The following is a 17,658-nucleotide window of genomic DNA, read 5'->3' as shown; positions in this document are numbered from 1 at the left end:
TAGAAATCTGAATCTGATATGAGTGAACTGTAACTAATATTGTCACAGCTTATTATTATTATTACGGGTATCTCCATGGAGTCAGTAGACTCATCGCGGGAGACCCAAACTAGCAAAACAATATCTGTCATATCTCTTCTTGAATTCATTTACAGACGAAGAGCTCACAACTAAGTCAGGCAATGAATTCCACTCATTCACCACCCTCCAGGCAAAAAACCTTGTTCTGACACCTTTGTTAACCACACTCTTCTTTAATTTCCAGAGATGACCTCTTGTTCTTCCATCACTATCACACAGCTGAAACATTTCCCCTGCATCAATCCTATAAAAACCTTTTAGTAATTTGAATGTTTCTATCATATCCCCTCTTCTTCGCCTATCAACCAATCTCTGCAATCCACAAGCTCTCAATCTATCAATGTAGGGAGTATTTTTTACATCACTCACCAACTTGGTCACTCTTCTCTGAACCCTCTCCACAGCCTCCTGATCTCCAAGGAATCCAGGTGACCAGACCTGAGCACAGTAATCCAAATGTGGAAGTATCAATGCTTTATAAAGGGGAATAATAACCTCTTTATCTCTAGATGTCAGTGTGTTCCTCAACAACCAAGTAATCCTATGTGCAATCTTGGACACCTTAGCAATGTGTCCTCTGAACTTCATCTCCCTATCTACCAATACCCCTAAGTCCCTAGCCTCATCAATCTCTTGGAGTACCTTTCCATCGATGTAGTACACAGCTGGTAATCTTTTAATCCCAAAATGCATGACTTTACACTTTTCCACATTGAACTGACATCCATTTTTACCAGCTTATTTAAATCCTCCTGCAAACTTTCAACATCAGCTTGATTTTTTATTGCACTACACAACTTTGCATCATCAGCAAACAACTGAATATCTCCCTTTAAGCCGTTTCCTATATCATTTATATACAAATTAAACAACATTGGCCCAAGCACAGAGCCCTGAGGTACACCACTGGTCACCTGCCTCATTCTGGACTCGGCTCCTCCATACACCACCTTATGGTATCTCTCCCTGAGCCATTCTCCTATCCATATCACCAATTTAATATCCATTCCCATCTGCTCCAATTTGCGTAACAGTGTTCTATGGGGTATCCTGTCAAAAGCCTTAGCAAAATCCAGAAGTACCACTGTGTAGCCAGTTCCTTTGTCCAACTCGGATGTTATTCTATTATGAATAGTTAATAGATTGCTAAGGCAGGATCTACCTTTAACAAAACCATGTTGGCCTCTATAGAGTATCATATCCTGATCCACCCATTCTTGAATTTTGTCTTTAACCAATTTTTCCAATACTTTTACCACTACTCCTGAGATGGTGATTGGTCTGTAATTCAATACCGCAGTTTTAGAGCCACCCTTATGCAAAGGAACCACTTTGCCTAACTTCCACTCCCTAGGGACCATACCAGAGTTCAAACTTAAATTAAATATCCAGGTAAGAGGGGTTGACAATTCATTTGCACATTCACGCAACACCCGAGCTGATATTCCATCTAAGCCTACTGCAGTGTTTGCATTTAAGTTTTGCAATATATTTAATACCTCTGATTCTTTAGCTTCAATTCTCACATTAGGTATTGCTATAGGTATAGAGATATCCTCACTTGGGTGATAGACTTTTGAGAAGTGATCACACAGTAACTCGACTATTACATCTGATTTTGTCACCTCAATACCATCAGCACCCACTAAGGTTATCCTTCCGAAGTCATTCTTCCTCTTACTTGCCACATAGCGGAAGAACTCTTTGGGATTACCCTTGATCTCTTTGGCTAAGGTCTTCTCATAATCTGATTTAGCTTTTCTTACTATGCTGATAACCTTCCTAGCTTGAGCCTTGTACTGCTCATGGGTGTCCTGATCGCCCTTCTCCTTGTAAATTCTCCATAACATTTTCTTTTTTTGCAGTTCAAGCTTGATACTACTGCTCATCCATCTAATGCCTGCCTTGTTTGACCTCCTGACCATAGGGACACAATCTGATATTGCTTTCCTCAGATACCCGCTGATTTTATCCCAAGCACTGCTAACATCTTTCCCTTGCAATATGTTTTGCCATGGGATGGCTGCAAGCTCACTCCGAAGCTTGTTATAATTGCCTAACCTGTAGTTCCGTACATACCCCTTCTTAATAGAAAAATCCACAGATTTTGCAACCTCCCAAGTCAATACCACATGATCGCTTTCACCAACTGGAGGTAACGAGGACACCTTACTTATGCATATAACCTCTGAACCAATAACCAGGTCCAACACTCTCACACCACGTGTCCCTTCAGTTACGTGCTGTTTCAAGTAATTATCTCGTAGAAGATGTATGAACTCCATTTCCTTTTTGCTACGTGATATTTCCTCCTTCCAATTGATATCACCATAATTAAAATCCCCCATAATAATCACTAAGCCTTCACTCATTGCACTAAGTTGCTGATGCATGAATTCAATATCTTCCCCCGTACTCCCTGGCCTATAGCAGCATCCAACTGTATATTTGGTTGCGTTGGTCACTATTTCGCACCAGACTGCCTCAAATGAACTCTCATTCACATGTCTATCATCATGATATACTACTTTCTTTGGCTGCAACACATCAGCTATCATCAACAGTACTCCTCCTCCTGTTCTATCTTCTCTATCCTCCCTGAAAATACTGTACCCTTCACATTCAATTCCAGTGACCACATCTTCTGCTGACAGCCAAGTTTCACTAATGCCTACAACTTTTGGTGAGATTTCACTGACTAATGCCAAAAATTCTTCTCTCTTATTTCGAATGCTTCTAGCATTGGTATACAAAAATTGCAGATTCCCTCTAGATCTTGTACCGGCTTTAGAACTGATATATAAGTCACTAACTACTGTAGTCCTATGCCGATTTTTATCCCCTCTCTTCTGCAATTTATTCTGCCTATAAGGATCAATAAATACACAATCAGTGCTAAAGTTTCTCTCTCTTACACTCAACCTTTTCAATGTAGGGAAATGTAGGGAAAAAAAAAAAAAAAGCTTGTAGGAAATTACATCAGTTGCCACCAACACATTTCAGAAGGCTTATATTTGGCACTTAATAATCACATTTGCCAAATCACACAGTGCCTGTACTTGCATTTAAACCAAAGTAGCATAACTAGAAGTAAATCTGGATCAATTTCTTAAAAAAGCACCTGTTTTATGAAATTTTATGTCATTCTTGACTACAATATATAAGCACCTAATCAATGTCATTCAGAAGTGAGGGAAAATGTAGTTTTTACAATCTATCTGCAAAGTCATTATTTCTCTTTCATTATATTACATACATGTTATTTTAGTTATTAGCAATGACCATTTCTCTTTTCTTTCCCTCCTTCTTCTTCTTAAGCTTTCACGAACCATTAAGGTTCTTAGCTGTAGACTTTGCAACCATAACCCAAGGATAAGGTGGTTAGCCTTATGCCTCTCAGTGTGTTCTATGTCTGTACATGTGTTCACGGGGAAGGTTTGCCTGTTCTGGGGGATGGAAAACCTGTGTTTCTGGGTGAAAAAAACCCTACCTCTGTATGAGACCAGCTAACTCACCTTTAGTTGAAAGAGACTAGATAAAGGTTCCTCACATCATAGACAAGAATCTAATATTAAGAGAGACCTGCAGGGAGTCAGGAACTACTGAAGGGAGACTATACTGTTCGCAACATCTGTCATACTTGTTCTTGAATTCATTCACACTACTTACACACACAACATCCAATGGCAATCCAGTCCAATCACATGCAACTCTATCAGAGAAAAATCTAACTCTCACTCCCTTTTTGACAGCATTCATTCTCAACTTCCAAAAATGCCCTCCCATCTTTTCCCTATCCTCCATAAAAAGAATTCCATTTACTGAAATAATGTATAACCTTTTCAGAAATTTGCAACTAACAATCATATCACAACACTTTCTCCTGATTGCTAGTGTATGCAGCCTACAAATTCTCAATCTGTCTTCATAATTAGTATTCCACAATCCTTTTATTTTAAATTATTTTTGACACTCTCTGCACTGAATCAGTCACCACAGAAACCAGAACAGACTTGTGTGCAACAGTCCAAGTGAGGTCATATCAAGGCCTTGTAAAGATGCAAATTGACTTCCTTATCTTTATATGTTCTTCTCAGCATTGCAATTATCTTATGGATTGTATTTACTTTCCTTATTTTAGTCTTTACTACATGATCCCTACAAATCTCACCAATATATTATTATTATTATTATTATTATTTGTCACCTCCAGGGAGTCCAAAGACTCATTGAGAGAAGGCACCTACTCTACAACTCAGTCTCCACCACTCACAATCCACCAACTGACCACAACTACACCAACGCCATCTACCGCCGACCACTACTACTAGTATTGCCACAGTCAATCACAAATATCCATGCCCACAGTGGGATTTGAACCCGCAGCCTTTTGGCTGGAGAGCGGATACGCTAACCACTTGGTCAGCCTGGCTGGCCAAGTGGTAACCTATGTCTATAGATGAATATTAGGAATATCAGAAACAAAGAAGTAGGGTTTGTTGCATTAGTTAATATACTGAAGTCTCATATTGTAGGCATTAGTGAGGCCTGGCTATTATAAACAGATATACTAATTGGCAAGTGCAAAGGGTACAGTATTTTTAGATATCCAATATAACACTGGATATCTATTACACCAAAGTGCATGACGTTATATTTACTGACATTAAATTAACAGCCATTTTCACATGGCTTCAAACTCACTGTCACATTAAAAACTGTTATTAGTATTGCAGTAATAGATTTTGACTCCAACCAGATTCAAATCATCTGATATCATTAGCAGCATGCTCCCTTCTCTCCTATTCTGTCTATCCTTCCTAAAAATACCATACCCTTGGGGGGGGGGGGTGGGGGGGGGGGGGGGTGGGGGGGGGGGGGGGTGGGGGGGGGGGGGGGTGGGGGGGGGGGGGGGTGGGGGGGGGGGGGGGTGGGGGGGGGGGGGGGTGGGGGGGGGGGGGGGTGGGGGGGGGGGGGGGTGGGGGGGGGGGGGGGTGGGGGGGGGGGGGGGTGGGGGGGGGGGGGGGTGGGGGGGGGGGGGGGTGGGGGGGGGGGGGGGTGGGGGGGGGGGGGGGTGGGGGGGGGGGGGGGTGGGGGGGGGGGGGGGTGGGGGGGGGGGGGGGTGGGGGGGGGGGGGGGTGGGGGGGGGGGGGGGTGGGGGGGGGGGGGGGTGGGGGGGGGGGGGGGTGGGGGGGGGGGGGGGTGGGGGGGGGGGGGGGTGGGGGGGGGGGGGGGTGGGGGGGGGGGGGGGTGGGGGGGGGGGGGGGTGGGGGGGGGGGGGGGTGGGGGGGGGGGGGGGTGGGGGGGGGGGGGGGTGGGGGGGGGGGGGGGTGGGGGGGCTTTGTTGTCCGTCTTGGTATCCTTTCCACAGTTAATTTATCCCCTTCAAATCCTGGGGACCAAATCTGAGAACAATAGTCCGAGTGTGGTCTGATCAGAGACTTATACAACGGAATGATAACCCTTTTATCTCTGCAGGTCAGTGTCCTTCTCATAATTGCAGCAATCCTCTGTGTTACCTTCACCACCTTTGCAATATGTCCCCTAAATTTCAGGTTTCTATCAATCATCAACCTGACAGATCTCTTGTCTCCCCTTGTTCCTCCAGAATAACTCCTCCCATAGAGTATGCAGCATCCCATCGATGTTTCCCAAACCTCAAGACCTTACATTTTGCTGCATTAAACTGACACCCCCATTCATTTGCCCATCTATCTAGCTTATTCAAATCCTCTTGCAGGGCTACCATATCAGCACTATTACTAATAATCCTTCCCAGCTTCGCATCATCCGCAAACAACTGAATATCCCCTTGCAATCCACAGGGAATGTTGATATAAAGGTTAAACAATATAGGTCCTAGTACTGAGCCCTGTCGGACCCCATGTGGCAAGTAGAAGGAAGAATGATCATGGAAAGATAAAGTTAAGGGATGAAAGTGGTAGAATGGTAAATGCTGCAGAAGATATTGTTGAGGTATTCAGTGATCAATGTATAAGTGTGTTATATCCTGATCAGGGTGGAATCATGAGTAACTTGAGTGTAGAAGACATAGGAGAGGATAGCTTAATTGTGAGCGAGTAGGAAGTATTTGAGGAAATAAATAACCTTGATGTTAATAAGGCAATAGGTGATGAAATATCACCACGCATCTTAAGAGAATGTTCCAGGGAACTGGCAATAGCATTGGCATGCCTGTTTTACAAGAGTTTTGCAACAGCACAGGTTCCAAGGGAGTGAAAGGAGGATAAAATTGTTCCACTGCATAAAGGTAGTGATAAGGCTGTAGCTCCAAATTATAGACCCGTCTGTATATCTGGAGTTGTGGTGAAGATCCTGGAGAGATTGGTGAGAAGTAGGATACAGAAATGGGTTGATAACAGCAGTAATCTCTATGGTTATCAGCATGGGTTTGTTAAGGGGAGATCATGTTTCGCTAACTTACTTATGTACTATAACAAGGTGACAAATACCTTGGACAGAGGAGATGCATATACAGTGGTGTACTTGGATTTTGCAAAGGCTTTTGATAGACTGCCACATGACAAGCTCTTAATTAAATTGAAAGAGATGCGATTGGATAACAGACTTCTGTGTTGGATCAGTGACTGGCTGTCAGATAGGTATCAGAAAGTTGTATATGGGGGTGCAGTATCTCGAAAGAGAAAGGTCACCAGTGGTGTGCCACAGAAGTCAGTTTTTATGGCCACTGTTGTTCAATTTGTATGTTAATGACATTGGGTTGGGTTTTACTAGTGATATCTAGCTGTTTACAGATGATGCAAAACTGGGGAGAGAGCAATGCACAGTCAGGCTGATGTTAATGCCTTACAAGAGGACTTGAATAGATTGCATGAATGGGCAGGTAAGTGAAACTATCAGTTCACTGTTGCCAAGTGTAAGGTTTTGAGATTTGGTAAGCAATGATGGGATGCCAAGTATACACTTGGTGGGGAAACTTTAACAGAAGTAGAGGAGATAAGAGATCTAGGTGTGATGGTGGACAAGGACCTGAAATTCAGGGGCCACATTGCACAAGTTGTGAAGACATCACATCGAATAATGTCAATGATACGGAGAACCCTGATATGCGGAAATAGAGAGGTTATGATTCCATGTATAAGGCCTTGATCAGGCCTCATATGGATTATTGTGCACAGATTTGGTCATCAGGTTTTCATGGTGATGAAGATATGTTGAAAAGGGTACAGAGTAGATTCACAAAGGTAGTCAGTGGTCTTTGGAATGTGTACTACAAGGACAGATTGAGTGAATGTAAGTTGCAGAGCCTCGTGAATAGGAGAAAGAGAGGGGGGATATGATTGAGACATATAAGCTGGTCAGGGGTTGTTATCAGGTAGACATGGAAGAGATTTTTCATAGAACTGGAGAGGGAAGTAGAACAAGAGGCCATTGCTGGAAACTGTATAAGGAAGGTGTGAGCAAAGGAGTGAGAAGCAGGTTTTTTGCATGGAGAGTAGTTGGTGAGTGGAATGCATTGCCTGAGTGTATCATGGATGTGGACACATTGAATCAGTTTAAGACGCGGTTGGATGAGCACTGTATGCAATAGTGAGTACCTCCCACGATGAGTCTCTGACTCCATGGAGGTCAGGTGTTGATAATAATAATTTCCATAATAATAACCATTCCCATCATTAACACAGTTACCTAACATTTTCTCTCTTATGCATACCTCCCATCAGAATTCGGTTTCCCTGATTCTGAATATTTTTACATATTGTTTATGTTAGTATGTTTATTAGTTTTGTTTTCATAACACGCATTGTCGGAACTTGCGATGTGCCGGTTATGGAAATTGTTTTGTCAAAAGTGATATGTAAAGCAGTTAAAAAGTTTATGTACTTACCGGATTTGAATAGTTGTATTACTTTAAAAAATTTTATAGTAGTTTAAAATATTAAGTTTTGTGTTTTATGAAGACATTCTCTTGTTGCTAACAGAAACAACTGTGTCAGCCATTATACAGTACCGGTAACCCTCATATAACGCAGATGTTAGGTTCCATAGAAATGCCGCGTTATATAAATCACATTATGCAAGACTCAGATTACATAGAAAAAGTAGGATTAGATTCCAAATTCTTTTTTTTTTAATTATATAAACAACAATGACATACCCAACAAAAATATTTTTTTATTTAATTCGGTAATTCATGTAAATTAAGAAAACATATAAACTATGAAACAAATATATAGTATAAACTTATAAAATTACAAATTGTACGTAAACTTCATTGCACATAATAAAGTGCATATTTTAATCATCGTCACTGTCTTCAAAACGAACATTTCATAGTTCTTTATTTACGAGTGGCCGGAAGTCATCATCACTTGAAATCTCTGGGACATCATTTGTATAATTCTCATTGCATACTTCGGCTGGTTTAGTTATCAAGAAGTCAGTAATACGGCCTTGCTTACCACTATGCTGCAATTTTTTATTAAGTTCATAATATGGAGCTAAACAAATATCCAATTGTCTCGTGAATTTTCCGGAGCCCTCATTGAGGGATCATTATCCATAAAATAACTTACTAACTTTCTTGCTGAGTCCAATCCTTCTGCTAATTTCTTTAAACTGAATTCTTTTAACGGATTCATCACAATCAGAATCTACGACAGAACTTTCCCCGCCATTTGGTTCGACGTCATCTATTAATTCTACCAGTTCCTCCTAATTTAAATCTATTTATCCAACAATTAATTCACTAATTTTGTTTTCAACCATATTGCAAAAGCCCTCTAAATTTTTACCTAAAAAGCATTACATATTGTATGTAACTCACCAGAAAATAAAGTGCTCAGCATGACATTAACAGACTTATGATTTTTAATGTGCTTTCCTGGCAGAAAACGAAGACAACTTTCAACAATAATTAACACTTTACATGGTAAACAATTGATGTACATGCATGCTAAAGAGTAATTACCCTAAAATTCGCAACTTATAACTACATGCATGATACGGGCAGATACAAATTTAAGAAAAAATTTGATTTTTAAGTCACACGGTGAAAAATATATGAAAAGATAAAGGGTTACTACAATTTGTAGACCACGTTATATCGAAACTGTGTTATATAAATACCATGTTGAACAAGAGTTGCTACAATTTGTAGACCGCATTATACGAGGGTTACCTGTATTTAGTTTCTCGCTTGCCATTTTCAAGGAGTGCGCATGCTCACCGAGAGGTTTGATGTGTGATTGACAGCTGACAAGGAAAGCGTTCGGTATCTGAGTATCAGAAATAAACGAGATAGCATTCGGAAGGAATTCAGAACACAAGCCAGCAGATATTTAGATTCGGGAGTAAATTGTGTTTTTTATGTGACAGTTGGAGGAAAATTAATAGTATATTCCGAAAACGGAATCATGGAACTATTAAGTTTAAAGTGGAATAAGTATTGATAAATAAAAGGGAAATATTGCTATAGGCGTTTTAAAAGGAATATTGGAGGAAACGCTAATTGGAAGATTTATAGTAGGTTCCGAAAAGGAAATCGTAGAACTGTAAATTCTTTTAAAATGGAAGAGTTAAGACTGTCAATAAGGATTACTGAATAAAAGAAGAAATTGCTATTTTCGTTCTAAAGGAATGTTCGAGAAAACTCTGATTAGGAAGTTTCATCTCTATTAAGGATGCTGGATCTGACTATTATTTCTACTGAAGAAAAGAGACAGAATTAAGTCAGGAAGATTTTATGTGTGCTACATAAGTGATGAAAAGGATCCTGTGTAAATGAAGAATGGAGTCATATATCTTCAGAAAAGGGCCTTGACAGAGAAAGAAACTGGCTATGAACATTTTGTGATTGTGCAAACAAAGTGTTTAGTCTAGTCTTAAGTGTAAGTTTATTTAAAAGAGCCTTGGATCCAATTAATTTGTAGTTAGTTATGTAAAGTTGTTTGAAGCGTATATATATATATATATATATTGTTTTTGTTTTATTAAATGTGTTTATTTTGTATTTTGATCTTGAGTCAGTGATTTATTTGGATTCTGAAAGAAATAGTAAAAAGGAGGTCATTGCACCAATCGGAGTGAACTCTTGTGCATATATAGGTACACTCGGAATTAAAAAAATAATTGTTAGAAAAAGAGATCATATTAAAATCCAATATTTAAACAATGGTGCAGCCGGTAGGATTAATGTTATGATAATATCCTTTCTATATAAACATCTTTAAATTAACAATGGCACAGTCAACGACAGGATTGATTATGACAACTTATTTTTAGAATCCAGAAAGTAAATCTTGACTCAAGTAAAATGGCTACAGGAGATAACAATTCTAGTAGTGAAGTTTCTTTAGTTAAAGATGAGGATTTTTTTAAGTTAATTAATCCAGCTTTAGTAATACCTTCTTTCTCAGGAGATAGTAGTGAAAGCATAGAAACATTTTTTAAATATGCAGAAAAAATTACAGATTTAGGAAAATGGTCAGATTTTCATTTGTTGATTATACTTCGTAATAAATTATTGGGCAAACCCAAAACATTCGTAAACACATCTTCTTTACTGAGAGACACTGACAATTATGCAACCTTTAAAAGTTTGCTAATATCAGAATTTTCAAGTGTAAGAGAATTAGGGCCTAACATTTGGAAAATTTATCAGTGCATTCAAGGTAATAGGGAGTCTGTTTCAGAATATTATCACAGACTTTGGAGCATTGCTCATGAATTTTATGTTTCATGTGAAGAGAAATCCTCTTGGGAATAGTTGTTGTTTAATAAATTTAGGCTTGGCCTTAGAGATAATTTGAAAGAAACAGCATACAAGAAAAAGGTTAAAAATCTTGAACAGTGTTTTGAAATTATTAAGGAAAAGGAAGAGAGACTAGAGATATATTTCATTCTTCAAACAATAAACAGGTGAACTTTTTTCAGTATAATGAAACTCATTCTCCTAACACAGTGGCTACAGATAAAGTGAGAGAAGGAAAGTTTCAAAAATGAAAAGGTGCTAAGAAAAGGAAACAGCCTAAAGAAATTTCTGTGAATTTCACTGAAAATGTTCCAGAATCTGATTCCAAGGTGCAATCACATGATTTGGAAAAATCAGAGGAACTGAAAACATTTCTTAGTGCAGAAATAGAAAGACAACAGAGACCAACAGTAAAAGGACAGGAACGTCTGTTTAAGATGCTATCTGATTTGACAATATCCAAGAATCTTACAGATAATCAATCTTTATCTTGTAAATCAATGGTATTGACAGGAATAAAACATCTCAAAGGAGATATATTCCAAAATGCTTTAGATGCAGTAAACTGGGTCATTTTGCCAAAAACTGTTATGTTAAGGATAAATCTTGTTTTCAAAATAAGAAATCAGAGAATAAAGAAAAATCTGGAAATAGTTATTATTCCAATATTATACTGGCAAGGACAGAAATGTCAAGCTACTCACTAGACATGGGTAAAGCTAGAGGCAGCTCTAACCCTGAAAGTGAGTTTGATGTATCATTAACTTCTTATGCTAATAGAGGTAATCTTTTGACAGTTTTACAAGGAGGATTTATTGAAGATGTGCCTTGTGAAATCTTGCTTGACACAGGTGCACATATTTCACTGATTTCTTACAGTTTGTTTAACAAAATTAAATCTATAATTCCAATTAAATGAAAGGGAATATCTGAATCAGAAATTTCAGCTGATAAGCAAATAAATGTTTTTATTTCAATTCCTTCATGACTTATTTTTCACGGTATTAACAACACCCCACACACTTTTATCACAAAGATGTTTTATTAACGCTTATATTTCACTGATTTTCAACTCAGCATCATCAGAGCACAACACACTTGTATACGCGACAGTGAGTGAGTGAAACAATATAATTGCAAAAGACAAAAGATCTAAAGTCCTATTTTTGGCGCCCTCTAACGGGGAAAAAAAAAGTAGTTATCCAGGAGTTTTTCTTAGGATAACTGTCTCTGAAATTTTTGGCAAATTAATGCAACCATATTTGTTAAGGTTGGGAGAATTCTTCAAAGCCATTGCTGACTCAAAAAATAATCTTTCAGATCTATAACGACTCCTAAATAGCACATTCGTTTTCCTCCATCTAATCCTGTGTGAAGGAGTGTCCAAAGCGTGGTCTGCCAGTCCCGACTTGCCATAGTAATAGTAGCGAATGTATCTTTCATGTTTTTCCAGGCAGATGTTCACCTGTTTGCCCATAATAGGCGATATGCCAGATCATTCTCATCAAACCACATTTCATCCTTCATTTCTGATATAACCAGCATTCATAAACCAACACAGTAACTCTTTATTGAGTCTATAACCACTCTAACTTATCCTTATCTCCCCTCTAAAGCTGTGGCTTCTCTGCACTTCACCTTGATCCTCTCGTTTTTCACTTCTACCGTAGTTTTCCACAAATTCCAAACTACTTCTCTTGCATCCCAGACCTTTCCCTTTTTCAATGCATTTTTATGATTAAAAAGAATTTTAGGATGAAAAGCAGAGCACCAAAATTTTGTAGTTGAGAATTAGCCTAGGAGGCTTCATTTCGGCAACGTAAAGCTATTCACATATCTGAAACTTAAGTTAAAAACTTTGAAACTGACCCAAGAACTTCCTGAAAAGACAGCTTCCAGAATCATAATGGTCTTGGTATGGTTATTTAAGACATGAACTCTACCTAGGAGTCCTATGGTTACCTTTTGTTAATTCTTTTGATTAAGATTTCACTGGCCTGAACCTTGATAGCGCTTTCAAACTAATTAAAGACCAAGCAGCAATCTTATTCTCCATAATCTCTTCAATTTTAAAGCTTTTAATTAAGTTTCAAGTATTTTGGTTTTGAAATAATCATAGATTTCTAATATATTTTCATTTAATAGCTTTATAACTAAAGTCTTCTAACCACTTTCTTCAACTACTATAATTTCCAAACTACTGAGAGTCTACTTAAATAAAATACAACTTTCCAAAAAAGAAAAAAAAATACTCCCATGGCATTGAAAAGACATTTCTTGCCCTTGCAAGGTTCTTCTTGGTCTTCCTGGTCTCTGAGAACTAACAATTTGAAATAGTTGTCAACCCAGTGAAATCTTAATCAGAAGCAATATATTTGTTGCCACTAATAAAAGGCAACATATGGGATCCTGGGAAGAGGTCGTTCTTTTTGAGTAGTGTCATATCAAAACAACAATAATGGTCATGGTTGTATTCCAATAAGCTCTTAGATTAATTTCAAAACTTTTAATTAAAGTTAACATATTTGACTTTGAAATAATGATGGACTTTTAATATCCTTTCAATTAGCCAAAATTTGCTTTGCTGATTATCATATTTACTGATGTACACATCCTCATTATAATGTAATAATATATACAAAGAGCATGGTTGTGAATTGAATTCATCCACAAATTATTACTGTTTGCTGGTGCTTGAATATTATTATGATTCAGGCCTCCATAGAGTCAAAACTCATCGTGGGAGGTCCTTCTTAGGAAACACAAAGTCTATCATACCAGTCCTTGAACTCACTGAATGTTCTTGCTCTCACTCTATCAGGCAATGCATTTCACAGTTCAACCACTCTCCATGCAAAGAAACCACTCCTCACCCTCTTGCTCACAACTTCCTTTCATAATTTCCAGGGATTGCCCCTTGTCATCGCTCCTTCCTGCTGTTCCACCAAGTGAAAGTACTCCCCAGAGTCATCAACCCTGTGACTACCTATCAACAGTTACAAACGTCTCAATCATATCAGCTCCCCTTAAGAATATAATTTTTTAAAGAATTATAATACAGTATTATACTACTCCACTCAAAAAGTTTACACAGCTGATGAATGCAACATTAGTATTAAACTAAAATTTTTTAAAAAATGGGGAGGGGAGGCTGAAAAAGAATCATATGACTACATTATGAGATGGAGTTTACCCAGAGAGACTTAAAGATGACATAACCATTCAAATTATATATTCATTATGAATGGTCAAAGTTAAATTTTATTTACTTTTAAAAAAAAGTGAAACTTTATCATAACTTACATCAGTACCATTGCATCCAGGAAACCCAGGTTCACCAGGGAGACCAGAAGAGCCAGGCAGACCCTAAAATAAAAGAATTGAAAACAAATATTTAGTATCTGACATTGTAATATTTATTTTTATGTGAAAAAAAAATGCAGTTCGTGTTTTTTTTAATTGAAGGATCTTATACTAAAACAAAATGCAGTATCTCCTTTCTGTGTGCAGAAAGGGGATACTGCATTTTGTTTTAGTATAATATCCTTCTGCATTTCACACATAACACAAAATAGATACATTTATTAAAAAATGATGTTGTTTTGCTGGATTCAAATCCATAGTGAAAATCCAAATGCAAGATTTAACATTTTGACTAAAGGCAGGCTGAGAATAATTCTCTTTCATATTTTGGGTAACTAAATGCAGCATAATCTCAACATACTTGCAGGTTGGGATTAGGAGTCTGCATTAGACTGTCCAAATCCCATGTAGTACAAATATCTGTGAATGATTTTAGGTTAGAGATGGTTTTTCAATCCAGTATAAGACCAGCATTCAGCTAAATGGAAATCTGTAGTGGCTTTTAAAAATACTCTAAAGCAGAGTTCCTGGATTATCCAACTCTTACCCTACCCACAGTATTAAATATAGTATAGGCATATAATTTTTCTTAGTAGGTATTGCCTTAAAAAAATAAAAGGATAAGGTAGGGGGGGTGCTAGTGTGAAGTGAAGATGACATCTATGGAAATCCATGGTAATGTTTTTAGAGGTACCTCAGATAATATGCTATAATCGTTGATGATAAGTTGAGAGGGAGGAAAAAGAGAGAGACTTTCAATATACTATATACTCTTATTTTCTAAGTCAGTATTCCACATGAAACCATGCCTGCTACCTTTCACTTTAGCAGGCATAACTTTATATCTGATTCACACTTCCTCTCAGGTCATTCATACCACCCACCCATCACCATCAATCTCATCTACATTTTCATCTTGCTTCACACTACCACATTGTCTTCAATCCAGACAAGCACTCCTCTAACATTCAGCTTGGCACACTTCGAATCATCAAATTCCTATACATATCACACTCCTCACAGCTCAATTCATTCTTCTCTCACTGGCATCTCCAACTCTTTCTGCTTCCATTTTTTTTAATATCAATCATACACACACAAGAACAGCAGTGCTATATATGGACAAATGGCATTATTGCTCCAAAGCTCTCTCTCTCACACACATTCTCCAAAGACAAAGATTTCTATACTCTCTCTCTCTCTCTCTCTCTCTCTCTCATATTACAGAGGACAAAGATTTCCATACTCTCTCTGTCATTCTCTGTAGTTTCATGTACTCTTTCTCTCTCTCACTTTTCCTCCTTCCTCATTTCTCTATTAATTGCTCACACCACTCACTTGACTTCCTCTCACCTTTCCATGCCTTTCTCTCACCTTTCCATGCCTTTCTCTCATTGCTACTTTTATTCACCATATGCACCTTAACTTCTAAAGTCTCAATCTTTCCATTGACCCACCTCGACTGAGTCTTCATGCCTTCTATTTACTTTCTCAGCACCTCCATTTCTCTTTGCACATTTTCATCCCACATACAGACAAATCGGCCTTGAGAAAACATGCAATTTACAGAAAAAAAATACTGATGGTGGTGGATAGTAGATGAAATTGGCATAATTATGATGGTAGTTGCAGTTCACTGTAGTTGGTAAATTAAGTGGTAGAGACAGAGAGCTGTAGGGTAGGTGCCCTCTGTCAATGAGTCTTTGGACTCCTTGGAGGTGTCACATAATTTAAATATCAACCTGTCATGCAGCATGATATCAAAAGTCTTTGCAAAATAAAAAATAAAACATTAAAAAAAATGACAGTGTATGCCTTTCCTTCATCCACTGGTGTTGTTAGTTTAATACAAAAAGTAGACTACTAAAACAAGGACATCCATTAATAAATCCATGTTGGCTTTTCTAAACATTACTTTCATCTGCCCAATTCAGTTTATAAGCTCTTACCAATTTTTATAAAATCTAATCCTCATAGGAGAAATACAAACTGGTCTATAGTTTAATACTTCCATTCTCCAACCAGCCTTATGTAGTAGCACTATCTTACTCTCCTCACACTCCTCGAGATCTTAATCAATTGCAAAACTTCATTACACAGCTAAATTAATGTCATGGCCAGTTCTTTAGAACACACGCTTAAAATATTTTACAAAATCCCATCTAGTCCTTATGACTTGCTAATATCTAGAGTATTCATTATTCACAATACATTCTTTTCATTCACTTCTAATCTTTCAACATTTCCTATCCCTCTAGGAATAACACTGGTTACCAGGATGAAACACTAATAGTTTTGAGATTCAGAGTATATTATCAGTGGTGATATCTTCGAAGAGGCAGAAGAGATGATGAATCTGAGAGTGTTGGTGAATAAGAACCTGAAATTTCAGGGACATTTTGGTCACTGGGTTTTCAAAACAATGAAGAGATGTTGGAAAGGATTCAGAGATAAGTCACTAAAGTGATTTCTGTTCTCTTCAATGTTCAGTATGAATAAAGGTTGAGGGGGTGCAAATTGCAGAATTTAGTGGACAGAAGGATGAGAGACACATGATTAAGAGATAAATAGGTAAGGAGTTATTACCTGACTAATGTGGATTAGATTTTTCATATAATGAGTTTAGATAGGAGGAGAACAAGAGGCCATTCATGAAAGCTGTATAAGGAGGGTGTGAGCAAAGAGGTGAGGAGTAGGTTGTTTGCATGGAGTTGTAGGTGGTATTGTGGTTGGAATGCATGGCCTAAAAGTGTGGTGATGTAGAGACAGTCCATTATACCATGCTGAATGCATTCAAGTCGCAGTAGTGTGTATGTGTGTGTGTGAGAGAGAGAACCTCTTGTGGTGACTCATTGACTCCATGGAGATCTGATAAAAATAAATAATTTTATAATTAAAACATAATAAAAAAATTTTAAGGCTGGTAAGGTGGATAAGATGGTGGTTGATGGAGATATCAGAGTAGTTTATTCAGGAGCACAGTCCAGAAGAAGGCCAGACTAGTGGCATGCCACAAGACTCTGTTCTTGGGCTGCTATTGTTTAATTTGTACATTGATAATAAAGGAAAGCGTCTGAGAGAAACTGTTCAGCTGTTTTCCAATGATGCAAAATTGAGTAGAGCAATAGTTAATACAGACGATATTAAAATTTTGCAAGATTATTTGGATAGACTGGCAGTCTGGGAAAAGGAAAATGGATATCAGTAATATGGAAAAGTGTAAAGTTATGCATTTTGGGATGAAAAGATTACCAGCTGTATACCACATTAATGGAAATGTACTCCAGGAAATTGACAAAGCAGAGATCTGAAAAGAGGTGGAGAGGATCCAGAGGCAACTAACCAAGATAGCAGCAGGTCTGTGGAATGAACCTTATGAGATCAGGTTAAAAATTTGTGGGTTACAGAAATTGGTTGACAGGCAGAAAAGGGGTGATATGATTGAGACATACAAATTACTGAATGGTTTTTACAAGATT

General features: G+C 38.0%; 1 protein-coding gene across 1 annotated transcript in view; it reads right to left on the bottom strand.

Moving 5' to 3' along the window:
- Window positions 1-17,658, bottom strand: part of LOC150100817 (uncharacterized) — a 975,156-nt gene that overhangs the window by 816,499 nt on the left and 140,999 nt on the right. The window contains exon 5 of the mRNA XM_090401910.1: window positions 14,120-14,182. Coding sequence (XP_090258036.1) covers window positions 14,120-14,182 — 63 coding nt within the window. The remainder of the gene's footprint in view (window positions 1-14,119; window positions 14,183-17,658) is intronic.

Source organism: Typopeltis vanoorti, chromosome 12 (assembly GCF_054136105.1).
Source record: "Typopeltis vanoorti isolate ZY-2024b chromosome 12, IOZ_Tvanoo_1.0, whole genome shotgun sequence".
NCBI lineage: Eukaryota > Metazoa > Arthropoda > Arachnida > Uropygi > Thelyphonidae > Typopeltis > Typopeltis vanoorti.
The sequence above is the reverse complement of the archived record's forward strand: the minus strand, read 5'-3'. Positions and strand labels throughout refer to the sequence as shown.